At 40.5% G+C, this 19,824-nt stretch overlaps 1 protein-coding gene across 4 annotated transcripts in view; it reads right to left on the reverse strand.

The window, feature by feature from the left end:
- The window catches only part of mtss1la (MTSS I-BAR domain containing 2a), a 77,534-nt gene that overhangs the window by 50,336 nt on the left and 7,374 nt on the right, over window positions 1-19,824 (reverse strand). For all 4 annotated transcript variants that reach the window (XM_061970105.2, XM_061970108.2, XM_061970106.2 and 1 more), the window contains 2 exons: window positions 12,717-12,778; window positions 12,530-12,603 (listed from right to left, as the gene is read on the reverse strand). In XM_061970105.2, the coding sequence (XP_061826089.1) occupies window positions 12,530-12,603; window positions 12,717-12,778 (136 nt within the window). The remainder of the gene's footprint in view (window positions 1-12,529; window positions 12,604-12,716; window positions 12,779-19,824) is intronic.

A 19,824-nucleotide genomic window follows, 5' to 3' on the forward strand; every position in this document is an offset into this window, starting at 1 on the left:
CTGGTAAACTTTGTTATTTTTTGCAAATATTAGCTCATTTGGAATTTGATGCCTGCAACATGTTTGAAAAAAGCTAGCACAAGTGGCAAAAAAGACTGAAAAAGCTAAAGAACGCTCATCAAACACTTATTTGGAACATCCCACAGGTGAACAGGCTAATTGGGAACAGATGGGTGCCATGATTGGGTATAAAAGCAGCTTCCATGAAATGCTCAGTCATTCACAAACAAGGATGGGGCGAGGGGCACCACTTTGTGAACAAATGCGTGAGCAAATTTGTTTAAGAACAACATTTCTCCACAAGCTATTGCAACGAATTTAGGGATTTCACCATCTACAGTCTATAGTATAATCAAAAGTTTCAGAGTATCTGGCGAAATCACTGCACGTGAGCGGCAAGGCTGAAAACCAACATTGAACGCCCGTGAGATTCGATCCCTCAGGCGGTACTGCATCAAAATCCGACCACATGGGCTCAGGAACACTTCAGAAAACCACTGTCAGTAACTACAGCCATTTATCAACAACGCTTTGCTGGGCCCGAGCTCATCTAAGATGGGCTGATGCAAAGTGGAAAAGTGTTCTGTTGTCTGAGGAGTCCACATTTCAAATTGTTTTTGGAAACTGTGGACGTCGTGTCCTACGGACCAAAGAGCAACAACACTTTGCGGGGCCCGAGCTCATCTAAGATGGGCTGATGCAAAGTGGAAAAGTGTTCTGTTGTCTGAGGAGTCCACATTTCAAATTGTTTTTGGAAACTGTGGACGTCGTGTCCTACGGACCAAAGAGGAAAATAACTAATCGGGAATGTTATAGGCGCAAAGTTCAAAAGCCAGCATCTGTGATGGTATGGGGGTGTATTAGTGCCCAAAGCATGGGTAACTTACACATCTGTGAAGGCACCATTAATGCTGAAAGGTACATACAGGTTTTGGAGCAACATATGTTGCCATCCAAGCAACGTTTTTTTCATTGACGCCCCTGCTTATTTCAGCAAGACAATGCCAAGCCACATTCTGCACGTATTACAACAGCGTATCTTCGTAGAAAAAGAGTGCGGGCACTAGACTGGCCTCCCTGTAGTCCAGACCTGTCTCCCATTGAAAATGTGTGGCACAATATGAAGTCTAAAATACCACAACGGAGACCCCAGACTGTTGAACAACTTAAGCTGTACATCAAGCAAGAATGGGAAATAATTCCACCTGAAAAGCTTCAAGAATTGGTCTCCACAGTTCCCAAACATTTACTGAGTGTTGTTTAAAGGAAAGGCCATGTAACACAGTGGTAGAAATGCCCCTGTGCCAACTCTTTTGAAATGTGTTGCTGCCATTTCAAAAAAGTACCAATGATAGTCACACACACACACTAGATGTGGTGAAATTATCCTCTGCATTTGACCCATCACCCTTGATCACCCCATTGGAGGTGAGGGGAGCAGCAGTAAGCAGCAGCGGCGGGAATAATTTTGGTGATTTAACCCCCAATTCCAACTTTTGATGCTGAGTGTCAAGCAGGTAGGTAATGGGTCCCATTTTTATAGTCTTTGGTATGACTCGGCCGGGGTTTGAACTCACGACCTACCGATCTCAGGGCGGACACTCTAACCACAAGGCCACTGAGCAGGTTAATAAATTCTAAGTTAATGACTATTTGCAAAAAAAAAAAAAATTTGTTTCTCAGTTCAAACATAAAATATCTTGTCTTTGCAGTGTATTCAATTGAATATAAGCTGAAAAGGATTTGCAAATCATTGTATTCTGTTTTTATTTACGATTTACACAACGTGCCAACTTCACTGGTTTGTACATTTGTTGCCAGCTAATTAGGCAATAATAGCTCTGCGTTGACTTATTTCCAGAGGACAGTGAATCCATACAGCTTTCTAAGATTTACTACTTATAACCAACACAATTCGATTGTGTTGTCACTATGGTGAGATACTTCATATTGTCTGTATAGAAAACAATGAAAAAGCTGAGTATTTATGTAGTACAACAAACAGCATCTGTGAGGCAGTTCAATCAATTACGTGTTAATTCTTCTGTTTCACAACGTTGCTGACATTGCTCATTTGCAAACAATGCTGACAGGCACTGCTGCATGCGCTATTCATACAGCAGTACTTCAGACCAACCCCACTCCTGTAGCGCCTGAGGCCACATTTATATTGAATCGACCTCACAAGTTGGTCACGATCAACTTTGCACGTTCACATACAGTAGGAAGAATGAAGAGATACAGTACTGAATAAAGATGCTGTATTAAAAAGATCTGGCTAGTAATTGGAAATTCATCTGTGTGTTTATTTTATTTTTTCTGGTGCAAATGCACAATCAAAAGTACTAGTTTTGTGTACCATGGGCATGAAGTTGGATTTTTACAGTTAGTGAGTTTGGACTACAGTCGATCCCTTAGTTAGTCCTTTGAATTTGGTTACAAGGTCCCCCAGAAATGACAAAAACATGTAAATGCCTATTTTTGATATTGTAAACCAGGACCGCATGCTGAAAAGTCAAAGAATGAAGGAGGCCATGTTATTTTTGTAAAATAATTCAATAACATCGCTAAAACCCATCTATCCATCCATTTTCTGGAGCCTATCTCAGTCGCCACCTCATCACAGGGCCAACACAGATAGACAGACAACATTCACACTCACATTCACACACTAGGGCCAATTTAGTGTTGCCAATCAACTATCCCCAGGTACATGTCTTTGGAGGTGGGAGGAAGCCGGAGTACCCGGAGGGAACCCACGCAGTCACGGGGAAAACATGCAAACTCCACACAGAAAGACCCCGAGCCCGGGATTGAACTCAGGACCTTCGTATTGTGAGGCACATGCAAATGGCATTAAAAATATCTCCTTGCTATAACAAGTGGAATAATTAATTGTGCATGCTAATTCAAACATGTGCCTTATTAACAGGACTCTTACATACTGTTCTTTAACTTTGAAATTGTGTTGTCATAGCAAAACGCTAGTACTTCAACAGCAGTGCTTAACCATATAAAATGCAGCAGTCGGATGGCGTGATCAAGTATTAATCTGAAATCTGATAATAAAAGATTAAAGCAGGCACACCAGGGGACACCGCTCATTCTGCATTACATCTAGAAGACATGCAGTTAATATTTGGACCAGATCACAGAGGGAATCTCCTTCTAGAAACAATAGAAGTCAATCACTTAAGACTGTGCGTTCAGACCAAGACACAAAATGTGGTTGCAAAAGGGTTACAAAATCCTCACATAGAAAAATCTGAGCTATGCTTTACAAGTTTACATAATCAGTGAAAGTATGCATAATATTGTTTTTTCCCCTCGTTCAAGTCCTCTCACACACATATATATATATAGTGTCCTTTCTATCCAGAGTTCAAATCCATCCGAACAAAGTGTTCCCCTTAAATCTCATGTTTTTCTTCTTAGTTTGGTATTTTGCCCTCAGAATGAAAGCTAAACCGGCCAAAAGATTTGTTTTCTCTTCAATTATTATTCCCTTTTTTGCCTGTTCCGCGCACAGTTGTTCTAGACTTTTTACTCTTTACTTTTGCATACTGTAACACCTGGCAAACCTGCAGGCCAAACAAACCTCAGAGAGACTGAGGTTGTGTTATGGTGGTAAACCATCCACATTTGACCGCTGAAGGTAAATGAATACTGGTTGGAGTGGCAGCTCACCATTTGATTACGATTTCAATATACATCCATCCATTTTCTACCTCTTGTCCCTTTTCAGAGTTGCGGGGGGTGCTGGAGCCTATCTCAGCTGCTTTCGGGCGGAAGGCGGGGTACACCCTGGACAAGTTGCCACCTCATAGCAGGGCCAACACAGATAGACAGACAACCTTCACACACTAGGGCCAATTTAGTGTTGCCAATCAACCTATCCCCAGGTGCATGTTTTTGGAGATGGGAGGAAGCCGGAGTACCCGGAGGGAACCCACGCAGTCACGGGGAGAACATGCAAACTCCACACAGAAAGACCAGGGGATCGAACCCAGGACCTTCGTATTGTGAGGCACACGCACTAACCCGTCTCACCGTGCTGTTATAAATCTGTTATTTAAGCATCTTTAATGGTTCTGTTGTATATTACTATTATACAGTATCTACACGTATGATCTCTGGCTTTATGCATAAAGTAAAGTAAGTATTAAAAACTTGAAAATGTGTTCAATCTGTTCAAGGTACACTTATTAAAGATAGAAAACTTCTGTCTATAATTATTCCCGATTAATTACAAGTTGACTAAAGAGATGTGAATAATGGATACTATCAGCATGCATCACTATGAAGTGAAGTGTTAAGTGAATTATATTTATATAGCCCTTTTCTCTAGTGACTCAAAGTGCTTTACGTAGTGAAACCCAATATCTAATTTACATTTGAACCAGTGCAGGTGGGTAAAGTGTCTTACCGAGGACACAACGGCAGTGACAAGAATGGCGGAAGCGGGGATCGAACCTGGAACCCTCAAGCGCCGGGTTAAGTTTGTCATCTTTCATTCATGTCTCGTTACCTATATGTTGCAAACTGGACTGTCCCACTTCAGGTTATTGGAATCCGGGTGGAAGTCATAGTACAGTAGAGGGTTCATTTATTTAAGTGACAGCATGTCTAAAATCCCCCCAAATCATTTTGGTAAGTCAAAAGGCTATAGGATGTGGCTTTACCCATCCAGCTGTGGTGCTTACATTAAAATACATCCTCATCCTAGGCTTTAACATGACATGCCAGGCTTGGTGCATGTTGATCTTGGTCACATGTGCACGCTCTCGTTATTTGACATGCCTGTTAAAAAATATGTACACCGTTTGGGACAGTGCAGAGGACTGTAAGCTGCTGATCTCGCTCTACACTAGGCCCGGGCTGCATCTCGTCCATGCCAGCTCGTCCAGATGGCTCGTAGGGGATATCCGCCCCATCTGCCAGCCCGGAGAGGCACAGCGTCCAAGCAGATTACTACTTCACTGACACACTGATCTACTAGCATGCCTCCACTCAATATGCAATAAGGAGTAAAAACATCAGATTGTACTGCACTGGACATTTCGTCTCTGTTTGTACTCCACAGTCACTGTCTGGCTTACCGATTTCCAAATGAAAGGGGAACGTAAACTTGCAACACCGTCTGGGTTGGGATCTCACTGGGTGAATTTTGCTGAAGCAGGGGTTGGCCGCTCAGGAGGAAAGAGAAGCCATTCTGAGTCTGTGTGTTATAGAGTTGGGTTAAGAGGATTAGCAAAACGCCTATGGCTAGCCTGGATACCAAGAGCTTTGGAAATCCCACCGAAACCACAACCCCCACTAACAAGGCTCGCCACACTCGCTGAAAAAGATGAACGGCGCTCGCCGTACCCTGGTGAACCATTAGCCCACAGCTCCTCCCCTTTTGACCTCCATCTAATTGAACCATGCCCAAAAATGGAAGTGAAGCGTCCACAGAAACATATGTTACCTAGCCTAGCAACAGCAGAACACAAAACACTGCATAATTCTTACATACACAACACTGTAATATAGAGGGATAAAAATGGTCTTCGCCAAAACCAATAGGGTGACCGACCTAAAAATAGAACCTCCGAAGAAACACGAAACGTTTTTATCTGGAAATGTCCAAATTGTCTAAACACAACTTAAGACCCTGTGGTTGATGGACCTTTATTGAACCCAGCTGTGATCTGTCTTCAGACACAGATCCCTCGATGTGACAGCGCCAAAAAGCCTAGGAGCCAACTTCCTCCTGTGTCTTTATAAAACACACATGCTGACGCCATGGTCGTGACCATAAACCATAAATGGACTCCACAGGCAAGAGGAAGCGGTGAACATGGGACACCGAGCGTGGCAGTCTGACACATCAACATAGACATCCAGGGGAATGTTGAGGAGGCACTTTAGTATTTTAGAATAACATGAACCCGAGAGGGACAAGCGGTAGTAAATGGATGGATGGATGGATGAATATTACTCAAAGAAAAGAGAAGGAAATCATAAAATTCTTCTTTATACGCTGTCCTCGCTCTTTGGACAGTAATAGGAAAACTCTTAGTGAGGGGAAATGTTGCTTTTTTTGGCAAGTGTGTGAGGGTGAGTACACTGTGTGTGATTGTGGTCAAAGGTAAAAAGTGAAGCCAAAGATGTGCATGAACCTGCAAAAGTTGTTAATATCCAACTGGGAGCGACTACTCCCACGTCAAAACCATAACATATTCAGACATCCAAAAGAGAAGGACTACATCTCTCTTGAGTTTCCAAACATGTTTATGGTCTTTGTCTATATAAATATAATTCACTTCACTTTGTCGCAGAGTTTGAGATCTTCTTCAAAATATCATGTCATTTGTGCAACTAAAGAACAAAAGATGACAAAAACTAGTCTGTACCATGGAAAATTGATTCAAAACTGTAATTTATCACGTCTGACCTCAGCTACTACTGCCGTATTAGCTTGGATGTCAAAATCAATAAGGTTCTAAAGCTGACACACAGAGATAATCCATGAAGATGATCATTTGAGAGTTGGGACTGGTGCTGACAGGGACAAAAATATCCATGCATCAGACATGGAAAACCAGGACGGACCACATCCTATGTGAGGATCTGGCTACCATTACCGACATGCTTGGGTGTGGTGACCACGTTCCTCTCAGAATGGAACCGGAACAATATGTGACCGCAGTGATTGGTCTATAAACCAGTGGTGTTACATAGGTGCTTCAAATATTATGACAATTAAGGCATACATGTTTTAACACTGAGCCATTTTAATTATACAGCCTGGGGTTCAAAGGTTAGAGAGGAAGTTTCAGTAAATATTGACACTCTCATTGACAAATTAATTGGTGGGGCTAACAGAGGTCCCAGAGGACAAAGGAAATAGAATTAGCGCTCTGGCTAAGAATGATTAAAAACAGCACATTTGGCATGAGACACCTTAAAAGGATTGATAATTTAAGTTTATTGAAATACAATATCCAATTTGCACAATTAGAACAGCTTGATTGAAATGGATTTTGAATCATAACTTTAACAATACACATGAAAGTAGGGATCGGCCAATTTCCAAGAAAAACTGTGATCAGCCAATACAGAATCCCTATATGTGAAACATAGTAATTCATAAATCGTCAAAATCCGTCCCTTTATCAGTCAGTCCCTGTTTAATTAGTACAAAGTATGGTCCTATAACGTTTCCCACATAGCTTCGGAACGAGGGTACTAATCCGAAAGTTAATGGAGCAGTGGAGTGAGCACACATAGAGGGATTTTATACATTTATAGCTGCAAAAAGTATTCAACTCTCTGATCTTTTCTCTACATGTTCTGCACCCCCATATTCAAGTCTTGCACAGCAGGGTGTCAGCCATGAATCCCAAGTAACCTTTTTTCCAGTCTGTAGGGTTAAGGATTCAGTTACGGTAATGTGATGTGTCTCCATAATAAACCAGATTGAGACACACAAAGAGCACATGTGACAAAGTGTCAACACTCTTGAAGCAAGTTGGACAGTATGTGACGACTCATACAGGTGGTATTAAAGCATTTGGGCATGTGACCTGCAAGGTCAGGTATCCATCTACCAGCTGTCGGCCTTAAAATATGAACGTGTCTTTGCGTACTACGCTTTCATTAAGGTTTTTGCGCGAATGCCAGGAGCCTTTACACACGTGTCCATGCTCATGCAGAGGGGTTTTGACCTACATATTGCTCTCCACGATCAACTCAAAAAAGTGTTAATCAGCTGCGTTTGTGGCTAGTCTGCCTGCTGCTGCTGCTGCTAGTTGGGACAAAAAGCAGCTCAGCAGACCTCATTAGGACCAACGAAACAATAAGCTCAGATTTTCACTTCTCTGCGCTTTGGCCGTCTTAAGAGTAAGAGCATTGTAGTTGTGACTTGAGAGCACAAGTAAAGTCAGGTGTGATCATAGCGCTGTCAAGGTTCCACTTTAATATAAAAACATTATCACATTAATCATGTAAAATATTCTGATTAATCGCATCATTTATTTTGACCGCACGTGCTCCTTTACCTTAATCGTGGATGGTTAACAGAAAGGCAGGTTGTTATACGGTCAGTGATCAGGTCAATGCATGTGTCAGTTGCAAAGACAAGTGAGGAAACTTCAATTGGTGTCTTCACTGGCAAATTTTACTTCAAAACACACTTAAGATAAAAGTTTGAACATATAATGATGTGCATTAAGGCAAAAAAAATGTCCCTGTATGATATTTTTTCAAGTCAATTCAAATCATAAACAGAAATTACTGAGATTAATTACAATTACCATATTATTCGGACTATAAGTCGCAGTTTTTTTCATAGTTTGGCCGGGGGTGCGACTTATACTCAGGAGCGACTTATGTGTGGAATTATTAACACATTACCGTAAAATATCAAATAATATTATTTAGCTCATTCACGTAAGGGACTAGACGTATAAGATTTCATCGGATTTAGCGATTAGGAGTGACAGATTGTTTGGTAAACGTATAGCATGTTCTATATGTTATTGTTATTTGAATGACTCTTACCGTAATATGTTACGTTAACATACCAGGCACGTTCTCAGTTGGTTATTTATGCGTCATATAACGTACACTTATTCAGCCTGTTGTTCACTATTCTTTATTTATTTTAAATTGCCTTTCAAATGTCTATTATTGGTGTTGGGTTTTATCAAATAAATTTCCCCAAAAAATGAGACTTATACTCCAGTGCGACTTATATATGTTTTTTTCCTTCTTTATTATGCATTTTCGGCCGGTGCGACTTATACTCCGGAGCGACTTATACTCCGAAAAATACGGTAATCGAAATACATAATTGAGAATAATATGAATGAAAAATTTTATCATTTGACCGCACTAGTTTAAATACGAAAACATTTGTGTATATGACTATTGTACATGCAGGAAAACTACATTTCATCTCAAGCATTCCTCTTTATTCATTTTTAAAACTTACACAATGTGTAAGTCTGGCAGATACGGGGTTACAACACATTACGTTCCACACTCACTTGTTCAAAAGGCGCAATCATAATTGCCATACATTTTGCAACTGTATTAATTACTGCACCTGCGTGTCTAAAAATTTTGGCTGACAAGCTCAAATCACAAATATTTAATATGGTTTTGTTTAGTGTTATTTGTCTGCATGTCTTTTTGAAGACCAAATGTCATCGCCGAAAAGCGCCGCGACCCTGGTGAAGAAATTTATCTCAGCTTTTTCTGCCACTGAAACAAGAGCTCTCCGGATCATGAAATCCCACGGCCCAGAGGCTTGTAGACCTCTGATCATTTCCATGAGAGAACATTTTTCCTGACTTCAAAGCTCAGGCTGGCACTGGTTATCCCAGACTGCAGTGTGGCAGCATAGCACGGGCTTAGCATTGGGAGGAGAATCAAAACGGCAAGAGGCTGAAAGCGCCGGTGTGCAAAATGATCAACACTAGGGACTGGCTGTGTTAAAGTGTCTGCTAAAATTTTAAAAGTAGTGTATTCAAGTGTTGCTGGTCTTGGGGAATCCTCTAAAAAACATATAAAATAACAGGGAGCAACAAATGATGACCTTATTCTGCACTGAATGTGTTATCTTATTTATATTCAACTCGGTATGTAGTGTCTCCAAATAGCCTACAATAAAAGGATACATGCACTTGCAGGGCTCAAATTTTACCGCGGCAAAAAATTGACCAATATTTGCGGCAAGAACATGCTGTGACCGCCCTTGACTTTTTAGTTAATGGACAAGGGATGCAACAGTAAACGGTAATTTGTGATGGTTAGTAATACCGTTACATTTTTTAATTACAGAAAAAACGTCATTTATCAATGCATTTTCGGTATGCGCACTAGTGGTGTTTGGCTGGATAATCATGGAGGACCAACGACACCGACTTTGCTGCGGAGATTCCCCCTCTGAGTAAATGGAGCTAAGCGCTTGGTTTAACGTCATTTTCGTTTAAGAGCGCACTGCTGTGTTTAGATGGAGACAGGTGTGGACAATATTGAAGACAGACGCATTTGTCCCCACACTAAAAGTATAAAGCGAATGAAAAAAATATTTGATGTTTTGCAGCAGGCAATGTGTCGTGAACGTTGTCACAACTTATTTATAAAGTCTTTACTTTGTTTACTGGGATGCTCACTTGTCCTTTATTTAACTGCAAACTGTATCAGTGTTCAAATAACATCAATACTGGCTAAAATGTTTTGTCATCTCAACGAATTGAACGCAGGCTGTGAAGATTGTTTATTCGGGGTTGTTTTTTTTTGGCCAAACTGTTGTACTGAAACACTAGGGAGGCGTTGTAGAAGAACAAAGCTTGTTTATTAGACTTCATCTTCCTTAGCCAAACTGCTTTGTGTTTTATTTTGATTTTAAAAAAGTAAACACCATGTTTTTTTACATTAATTGTGTTTTTTTTCATGTCACTAATCATTTTGTTATTATTTACTATACAACATATTTATTTTCAAACTCTTAATGGATTTGTCCCGATACAGCATCTACGTCTAGATATAAATGTACATACCGTAACTTAAAAAAAAATTACAAATAAAAACTTTCTCTATCAAAATGTAAAAATAGAGATAAAGGCATCATGTAATGACAAAAAGCTGACAAGTTGATGTTATTAAAGGATAAAAAACCTAATATTTGTCTATAAATATATGGATAACGTTTATCTTTATTCTTTTTATTAGACATTACAAATTACATGGTGGTATTACGTTACATGGTGGTATTACGTTCACACCCCAAAAATGCTTTACTTAACAATCAGTAAACATGATTTCAATATTGATAACAATAATCTTAATTATTACTTTGACCATAATTGGCAGCCCTAGATCTCATAAATGAACACTATATATATATATATATATATATATATATATATATATATATATATATATATATATATATATATATATATATATATATATCCTGCCTCGAAAGAAAATAATGTTTGCCATGGTGCCCTAAAATATGAGCCCTCCTTTAAGGCCTCACTTGTCTTGACCTTAAAAAGTTTAAATTCGAGGCCTGCACTTGTTGTTTCATAATACTGAGTGACTTATGTGTTAATTACCAATAATGTTCTTAAATAAACAAATGACCAACTGGATGAGTTAGCGCAGCACAGTCTTCCGCGGCGCTTACGCGTTACGAACTTACTTAAAGGGGCTGTTTGCAACATTTACACAAATTTCTAGAGGGCGCTAACTTTCCAAAGTATTTTACACAGCATATCCCGCACTTTTCCGGCTTCTAGGACGTAATGACGTAACTAGGTACGTACGTAACACATGCACGCGCATTAGCTTTAGGGGTTTAGCTAATAATAGAGATTTGGATAGTTCATTCTAGCTGTCATTGAATGTATATTCTGTCATAACAACAACGTGACTGCAAATTTGTTGTTGCTTCTCTTGGACTGCTTTTATATGTGTGCACGCGCTCCCTGCCGCGTACGTGTTGATGAGACAGGGTGAGTGACCGCCGTAAACACCATGCAAAAATGTTACTACACAAACTTCGTAATTGTGAAAAATATAGACCGTTTTGACACAAATGTGTTCTGTTAAACCACTAATGGTAACACAAACTAGCCAATAGTGTTCTTGTTAATGTAAGTAAATAGCATCTGACAGTTAAACAAATTAACTATTACTGCTAACCTGCAAATGCTGATCTAAAACTACAATTTAATGAATACATATGTATAGTATATTTGCCGCCATTGTTTATATTGTATTCACTTTATATGTATACAAGATAAAGACAGTTTTTTAGTTGACAGAACAAGATCTTGTACTTGTAGATCTTATAGTGAAGTGATTCTCAAATTGTGGTCTGTGTAGCACTAGTGGTACGCCAAAGAATCACTTGATTAAAGTACAGTGTTTTATTTTCCTATAGTCAAACATAGTGTTACTGTTCAAACTGTGTGTAATGGCCAAAAATATTAAATATCCTTATAATAACCTCTGCCTTGTTTTAAATGAATACTTCGGCCTACTACACTACTGAATTTGAATGTTGCTCATGGTGGTACTTGGGGAGCCAAGATTTTTCTGAGGTGGTACTTGGTGAAAAAAGTTTGAGAACCACTGTTATAGTGCAGTGGTTCTCAACCTTTTTTCAGTGATGTACCCCCTGTGAAATGTTTTTTAATTCAAGTACCCCCTAATCAGAGCAAAGCATTTTTGGTTGAAAAAAAGAGATAAAGAAGTAAAATACAGCACTATGTCATCAGTTTCTGATTTATTAAATTGTATAACAGTGCAAAATATTGCTCATTTGTAGTGGACTTTCTTGAACTATTTGGAAAAAAAGATAGTTTTTTATTTATATTTATAAAGGATTTTTGAATTGTTGCTATTTTTAGAATATTAAAAAAAAATCTCACGTACCCCTTGGCATACCGTCAAGTACCCCCAGGGGTACGCGTACCTTCATTTGAGAACCACTGTTATAGTGTATATAGGAAACACTGGACCGCCTTACCTCTTGAATTAGTCGCCATGTCTGCTACCTTTTGAAAAGCATCTAAAAAGGCCACGGCTGCCAGAATTGTAGTCCTGAAAATATAATGGCACATGTTCATTGCGCCATGACTTGAACCAAAGTGATTATAAATATTTCACAATGATCTGTTCAATTAGGTCAAACATCTGATGCAAGCGCTTCTCACCTGAGTTGAGAATGCAATTTTGTGGCCTTGGCACTGAAGTCTTCCCACGCCGGGTAAGAGCTCTGATAAGAGACAGAAAAATAAAATGAGCCAGGAGAACTTGGTTTACGTCAGACAAAATTAAACAGGACCTAATCTGGTACAACTTGACATTTGACAACGGTTTCACACGGGTTCAAATCAGGTCAGGGTATGTACTTCAACATCCTTTTCTGCCATGTGTTACAGTGAGCTTGTTTTGCATGACACTTATACAAGGAATATCCACATAAGCGCTCTTATCATTATGTGACCCCATGCAAGGCTTTCAAAAACTGGCTACTGTATTTAGCCTAACCTGGATTTAGCCCAGGCTAATCAGTCACTGCCTGCAGCTAGAAGAACAGAAGGCAAACATGAAACACATTCAAGGCTGGATTCCCTAACAGGGAGGGGGCCCAAAGCCAAAAGATGTGGGTTTTACACCCAGGCTACAACATTATGTACAACAGTGTAATGAGGTGGTTTTCCAAGAAAACTACGATGATATCCACACGAATGAGGACTCCTGCCAAAGTTGAACTGTGGGAATAAAATGTTTTTTGTCCATCCAAGAAAGCATCTAGGAAGCTACTCCCTGGTACTTACACTTTTGAGTGCGTAAATGTGTGCATAAGGAGCTGCATGACAAAATGCAGTGTGCATGTAAAGTGATCTACTAAAGGTTTTGCGTTTATCAAAATGCATGCAAATTTGCAAAGTTGATCTAGTCACTCGTGTGCAGTGTGCATCTTAAATGAGCAAAATCCATTTAGTCAGTTTGCCTTTTCGTATTGTAAATTATCAGTCTGCTCACAATACTGTGAGGAAAACATGCAAATATAATTATTTAGCACCTGCAAAACAATTCATTAAGCTGTTTGCAGCTGCGGTTTTCGTGTCCATATTTAGCACGTTTGGAAGGTGCGTGCAAACTTGGCACAGATAAACATAAACGGCTGCAGCCATTGTGGTGTGCGGTGCAAAGGAGAGAGACAATCATTTGTGCGTGTGTCCACATAATTGAACAGTCAGACTCGTCAGTCGTCTATCCACCAGTTTCATTTTTGAGCTGCTGGATGACTTAGGCCCCGTTTACACTAAGCTGGATAATGTTATCACACCTAACCTTATCCGTGTCCACACACAACAATGCCACCGTTTAAGACCCCCGCACCTCTCCGTCCGCCGGCGCAACGCGACCTAGTACGGATGAGCGGAAGAAAAAAAAAAATCCACCTGAGCGTCTAACTTTACTTCACTGTGAAGTAGTGGCCTAGTGGTTAGAGTGTCCGCCCTGAGATCGGTAGGTTGTGAGTTCAAATCCCGGCCGAGTCATACCAAAGACTATAAAAAAATGGGACCCATTACCTCCCTGCTTGGCACTCAGCATCAAAGGTTGGAATTGGGGGTTAAATCACCAAAAATGATTCCCGGGCGCGGCAACCGCTGCTGCCCACTGCTCCCCTCACCTCCCAGGGGGTGATCAAGGGTGATGGGTCAAATGCAGAGAATAATCTCGCCACACCTAGAGTGTGTGTGTGACAATCATTGGTACTTTAACTTTAACTTTAACTTTTAAGTTGTTATCTAAAATAACTATATTGTAAATACTTTGCTGTGTATTTTACATTTGTTTGCTGTGTTTTGTGTTCATCCATCCATCCATCTTCTTCCGCTTATCCGAGGTCAGGTCGCGGGTGCAGCAGCCTAAGCAGGGAAGCCCAGACTTTCCTCTCCCCAGCCCCTTCGTCCAGCTCTTCCCGGGGGATCCCGAGACGTTCCCAGGCCAGCCGGGAGACATAGTCTTCCCAACGTGTCCTGGGTCTTCCCCGTGGCCTCCTACCGGTAGGACGTGCCCTAAACACAGCATTTTTGTGGCATCCTGACCAGATGCCCGAACCACCTCATCTCGCTCCTCTCGATGTGGAGGAGCAGCGGCTTTACTTTGAGCTCCCCCCGGATGGCAATGTTTTGTGTGCAAGTTTTAAATTAAAAATGTATCTTCTTTGAACAATATCCAGTGTTGTGGTATTTCAAATAACTAGAATCCAGTGTGCTGTGGGGCTCTATTGTAGTGCATCACACCTGAGCCATAACACATGAATCAAATCTTTAATCGACATGAGAAAGTAGACATTGCGATAAAGAACATTTTACAACTATTACAACAATTAATCTAGGGATCTAAATATCTGGTCAGGACACTCCTCACTCTTTTGCCTTCACCTTCGTTTTCCATTTCCATTCCCAAGCAATATTTGTAGTCACAGACTGCCTGTATCACATCCACGGGAGGAAGGGATGAAGTTTTTCTCTAAGTAGAATCACAGCTGACATTCGAAAGTTCTCTTGCCGATTGAGATGTGTTGTATCCCAAATAGCTGCAATCGCCCGTTGCCTTCTCTTAAGGTATTCATGTGTGATTTCCAAAAGCGTCTGTACATGTACAAGAAGGAGAAACACGGGCATGTCTGGATGATCCGCCTCCATCTTTGTTATGAAGCTGGCTGTGGCGCGGTCTTTCTGATGTCTCTTTCTGTGTGGGGCGCGGTCTTTCTGGCGTCACTTCCTGTGTGTTATCGGCTGATAAATGCTTTAAAATGTAATATCGGAAATTATCGGTATCGGTTTCAAAATTATCGGTATCGGTTTCAAAAAGTAAAATGTATGACTTTTTAAAACGCCGCTGTGTACACGGACGTAGGGAGAGGTACAGATCGCCAATAAACCTTAAAGGCACTGCCTTTGCGTGCCTGTCCAATCACATATTATCTACGGCTTTTCACACACACAAGTGAATACTTGGTCAACAGCCATACAAGTCACACTGAGGGTGGCCGTATAAACACCTTTAACACTGTTACAAATATGCGCCACACTGTGAACTAACACCAAACAAGAATGACAAACACATTTCGGGAGAAAATCCGCACCGTAACACAACATAAACACAACAGAACAAATGCCCAGAACCCCTTGCAGCACTAACTCTTCCGGGATGCTACAATATCCACCCCCCGCTGCGCCTACCCTTCCCCCCACCCCCGCCCACCTCAACTTCCTCATGCTCTCTCAGGGAGAGCATGTCCCAAATTCCAAGCTGCTGTTTTGAGGCATCTTAACAAAACAATGCACTTTGTGACTTCAATAATAAATATGGCAGTGCCATGTCGGCATTTTTTTCCATAACTTGAGTTGATTTATTTTGGAAAACCTTGTTACATTGTTTAATGCATCCAGCGGGGCATCACCACAAAATTAGGCATAATAATATGTTAATTCCACGACTATATATATATTTGTATTTATTTGTTTCTTTAAAATGGAGGGGTAAAAAATAGCTAAAAATCGCAAATCAATTTTTTTGTAAAATAAATCGGATATTTCATTTCTAGGCCATATCACCCAGGATTAGAGTAAAGTATTATTTTCATCTAATCTTGGCACGTGCATCATAACACCGACGTGCAACATGCAGTGACCTCAATGCTGCTTAAAACAGCTTTTTTATGCCGGTCTGAATCGATCAGAGAGTTTTCAGGTGTACCTAATGGTGTGACTTAGTGAATCTATATAATATTTATGATATGCTGCCCCCGATCACTTCGCTTCACTTCCTTTCACTCTCATTCCGTGGAGTCTTGGCGTGTGTTTAAGAACGGTGACACACATTTGTCCCACCCAAAATCGATACCGCAGACTGTTTGACTTTGCTTTCATTTTAAAAGTGCAACACAGTGCAGTGTCACTGACCTCTAGTTCGCTCACCTGGGGCCTCATTTATTAAGATGCTATTTTCAACTTTTATTACCAATCTTATGATAACAAATGGCACAATTCCAACAGGTTGTACCTCCCGTGTACACACTTTCATCCCCGTGAATCCGCGCTTCCCCGCCGGACACACAACACTACTTCCTCATTCTCCGCCAATCACCTTTCAGGCACGGACCGTGTGTTTGCAAACATGGGAAAACTGACATTAAATCCAAACCACACAAACCACAAACATTACCACCAGCAGGTCATTACAGTTTGAATGGATATAGTATATATATATATATATATATATATATATATATATATATATATATATATATATATATATATATATATATATATATGTAGTATATATAGTCAAGGTTTTAAAAAAAAAATCCCCTGACGAACAGGGAAACCTGCGAAACAGGCTTGTAGGGATGATATAGCCTCTTGTGTTTTTTCCTGACCTAACGTATATTCCGCTCTACCCCGGTATTGAGCACTGTATGACGGATAAACCACAGAAACCTCGACTATATACATACATATATATAAATATATGCATATATACATATATATACACATATACTGTATACATATACATATATATATATATATATATATATATATATATATATATATATATATATATATATATATATATATATATTAAAAAGTAAACTATGAATGGCTTCAATGAAAATTATCAAATATTAAGTAAAAGCCAAATCAATAAGGTGGGTCTTAAAGGCCTACTGAAACCCACTACTACCGACCACGCAGTCTGATAGTTTATATATCAATGATGAAATCTTAACATTGCAACACATGCCAATACGTCCGGGTTAGCTTACTAAAGTGCAATTTAAAATTTTGCGTGTAATATCCTGCTGAAAACGTCTCGGTATGATGACATCTGCGCGTGACGTTACGGGTTGTAGAGGACATTTTGGGAAGAGCATGGTGGCCAGCTATTAAGTTGTCTGTTTTCATCGCAAAATTCTACAGTATTCTGGACATCAGTGTTGGTGAATCTTTTGCAATTTGTTCAATGAACAATAGAGACAGCAAAGAAGAAAGCTGTAGGTGGGAAGCGGTGTATTGCGGGCGGCTGCAGCAACAAAAACACAGCCGGTGTTTCATTGTTTACATTCCCGAAAGATGACAGTCAAGCTTTACCATTGGCCTGTGGAGAACTGGGACAACAGAGACTCTTACCAGGAGGACTTTGAGTTGGATGCGCAGACGCGGTACCGTGAGTACGCATGCAGCTGCGGCTTCCAAACATTTGATCGCTTGCCCGTACGTGCGTGCCGCTATGTGCATGTCACGTACGTAACTTTGGGGACTTTGGAGAAATATATGTGCTGTATGAACTTTGAGGAGGTGAACGGTACTTTGGGCTGTGGGATTGAGTGTGTTGTGCAGGTGTTTGAGTTGTATTGGCGGGTTATATGGATGGGAGGGGGGAGGTGTTTGTTATGCGGGATTAATTTGTGGCATATTAAATATAAGCCTGGTTGTGTTGTGGCTAATAGAGTATATATATGTCTTGTGTTTATTTACTGTTTTAGTCATTCCCAGCTGAATATCAGGTCCCACCCACCTCTCACAGCATCTTCCCTATCTGAATCGCTCTCACTGCCCTCTAGTCCTTCACTCTCACTTTCCTCATCCACAAATCTTTCATCCTCGCTCAAATTAATGGGGAAATCGTCGCTTTCTCGGTCCAAATCGCTCTCGCTGCTGGTGGCCATGATTGTAAACAATGTGCAGATGTGAGGAGCTCCACAACCTGTGATGTCACGCGCATATCGTCTGCTACTTCCGGTAGAGGCATGGCTTTTTTATCAGCGACCAAAAGTTGCGAACTTTATCGTCGATGTTCTCTACTAAATCCTTTTAGCAAAAATATGGCAGTATCGCGAAATGATCAAGTATGACACATAGAATGGACCTGCTATCCCCGTTTAAATAAGAAAATCACATTTCAGTAGGCCTTTAAACCTGCTCTTAAAAACATGAACGTTTTCCGCAGCCCTAAGGTCCTCCGGCAAGCTTTTCTATAGACGGGGGCCATAATGGTGGAATGATGCCATCCCGCGAATTTGTGTCCTAACTTTTGGAATAAGTAGGAGATGAGTGCCGGCGCCTCTCAGGTTCATAGGGTAAAAGCAAATCTAAAAGATAAAAAGGCCCAATACCATAAAAACATTTATAAACCTTAAGAAGAACCTTAAGATTGATTTTGAAACACACAGGTAGCCAATGCAGAGATTTTAAAACTGGTGTAATGTGAGCCTGCCTTCTGGTCTTCGTCAGGACACGTGCCGCTGAATTTTTGGAGTAGTTGTAAAGGTGCAATAGCCTTTTTCGGAGGGCCAGAAAGCAGGGCGTTACAATAATCTATACGACTTGTAATAAAAGCATGCATTAGCGTGTCCGTGTTGCTCTGAGAGAGAATTGGGCGAACTCTGGCTATATTCTTGAGGTGATAAAAACCTATTTTTGTTATGTTTTTTATGTGTGGTATAAAACTAAGTTCAGAATCGAAAACGACGCCCAGATTTTTCACTTCTAGTGATGGAGTTAAAGACAATGATTGTAGTTTTGATGTGTTTCTCTCTCAAGGCCTCCGGGCCAATGACTAAAACTTCAGTCTTGTCCTGGTTAAGCTGTAAAAAATGTATCTGCCATCCAGGAATTCATATCTAAAATGCAATTAAAAAGAGTATCACTTGGCCTTGTGTCATTAGGAGGCATATAAATATACAACTGTGTGTCGTCAGCATAACTGTGGAAATTAATTCCATGTCTCCTGATGACAGAGCTAAGTGGAATCATGTAAATATTATAAAGAATAGAACCTAAAATTGATCCTTGAGGTACACCACATGTGATTTCATTGGTCCTTGAGGAGCATGTATCCATACTTAACAATAATTTTCTGTCAGAGAGATAAGAATCTATCCCACCATCGATAAGCCACACCTGTGAGGTGGCTTATCGAGATGCTGATTAAACAGCATGATTATTGCACAGGTGTGCCTTAGGCTGCCCACAATAAAAGACCACTCTGAAATGTGTAGTTTTATCACACAACACAATGCCACAGATGTCGCAAGTTTTGAGAGAGCGTGCAGTTGGCATGCTGACTGCAGGAATGTCCACCAGAGCTGTTGCTCGTGAATGGAATGTTCATTTCTCTATCATAAGTCGTCTCCAAAGGTGTTTCAGTGAATTTGGCATCACATCCAACTGGCCTCACAACCGCAGACCACGTGTAACCACACCAGCTCAGGAACTCCACATCCAGCAAGTGCAC

The sequence above is a fragment of the Nerophis lumbriciformis genome, linkage group LG10, assembly GCF_033978685.3.
Source record: "Nerophis lumbriciformis linkage group LG10, RoL_Nlum_v2.1, whole genome shotgun sequence".
NCBI classification, from domain to species: domain Eukaryota; kingdom Metazoa; phylum Chordata; class Actinopteri; order Syngnathiformes; family Syngnathidae; genus Nerophis; species Nerophis lumbriciformis.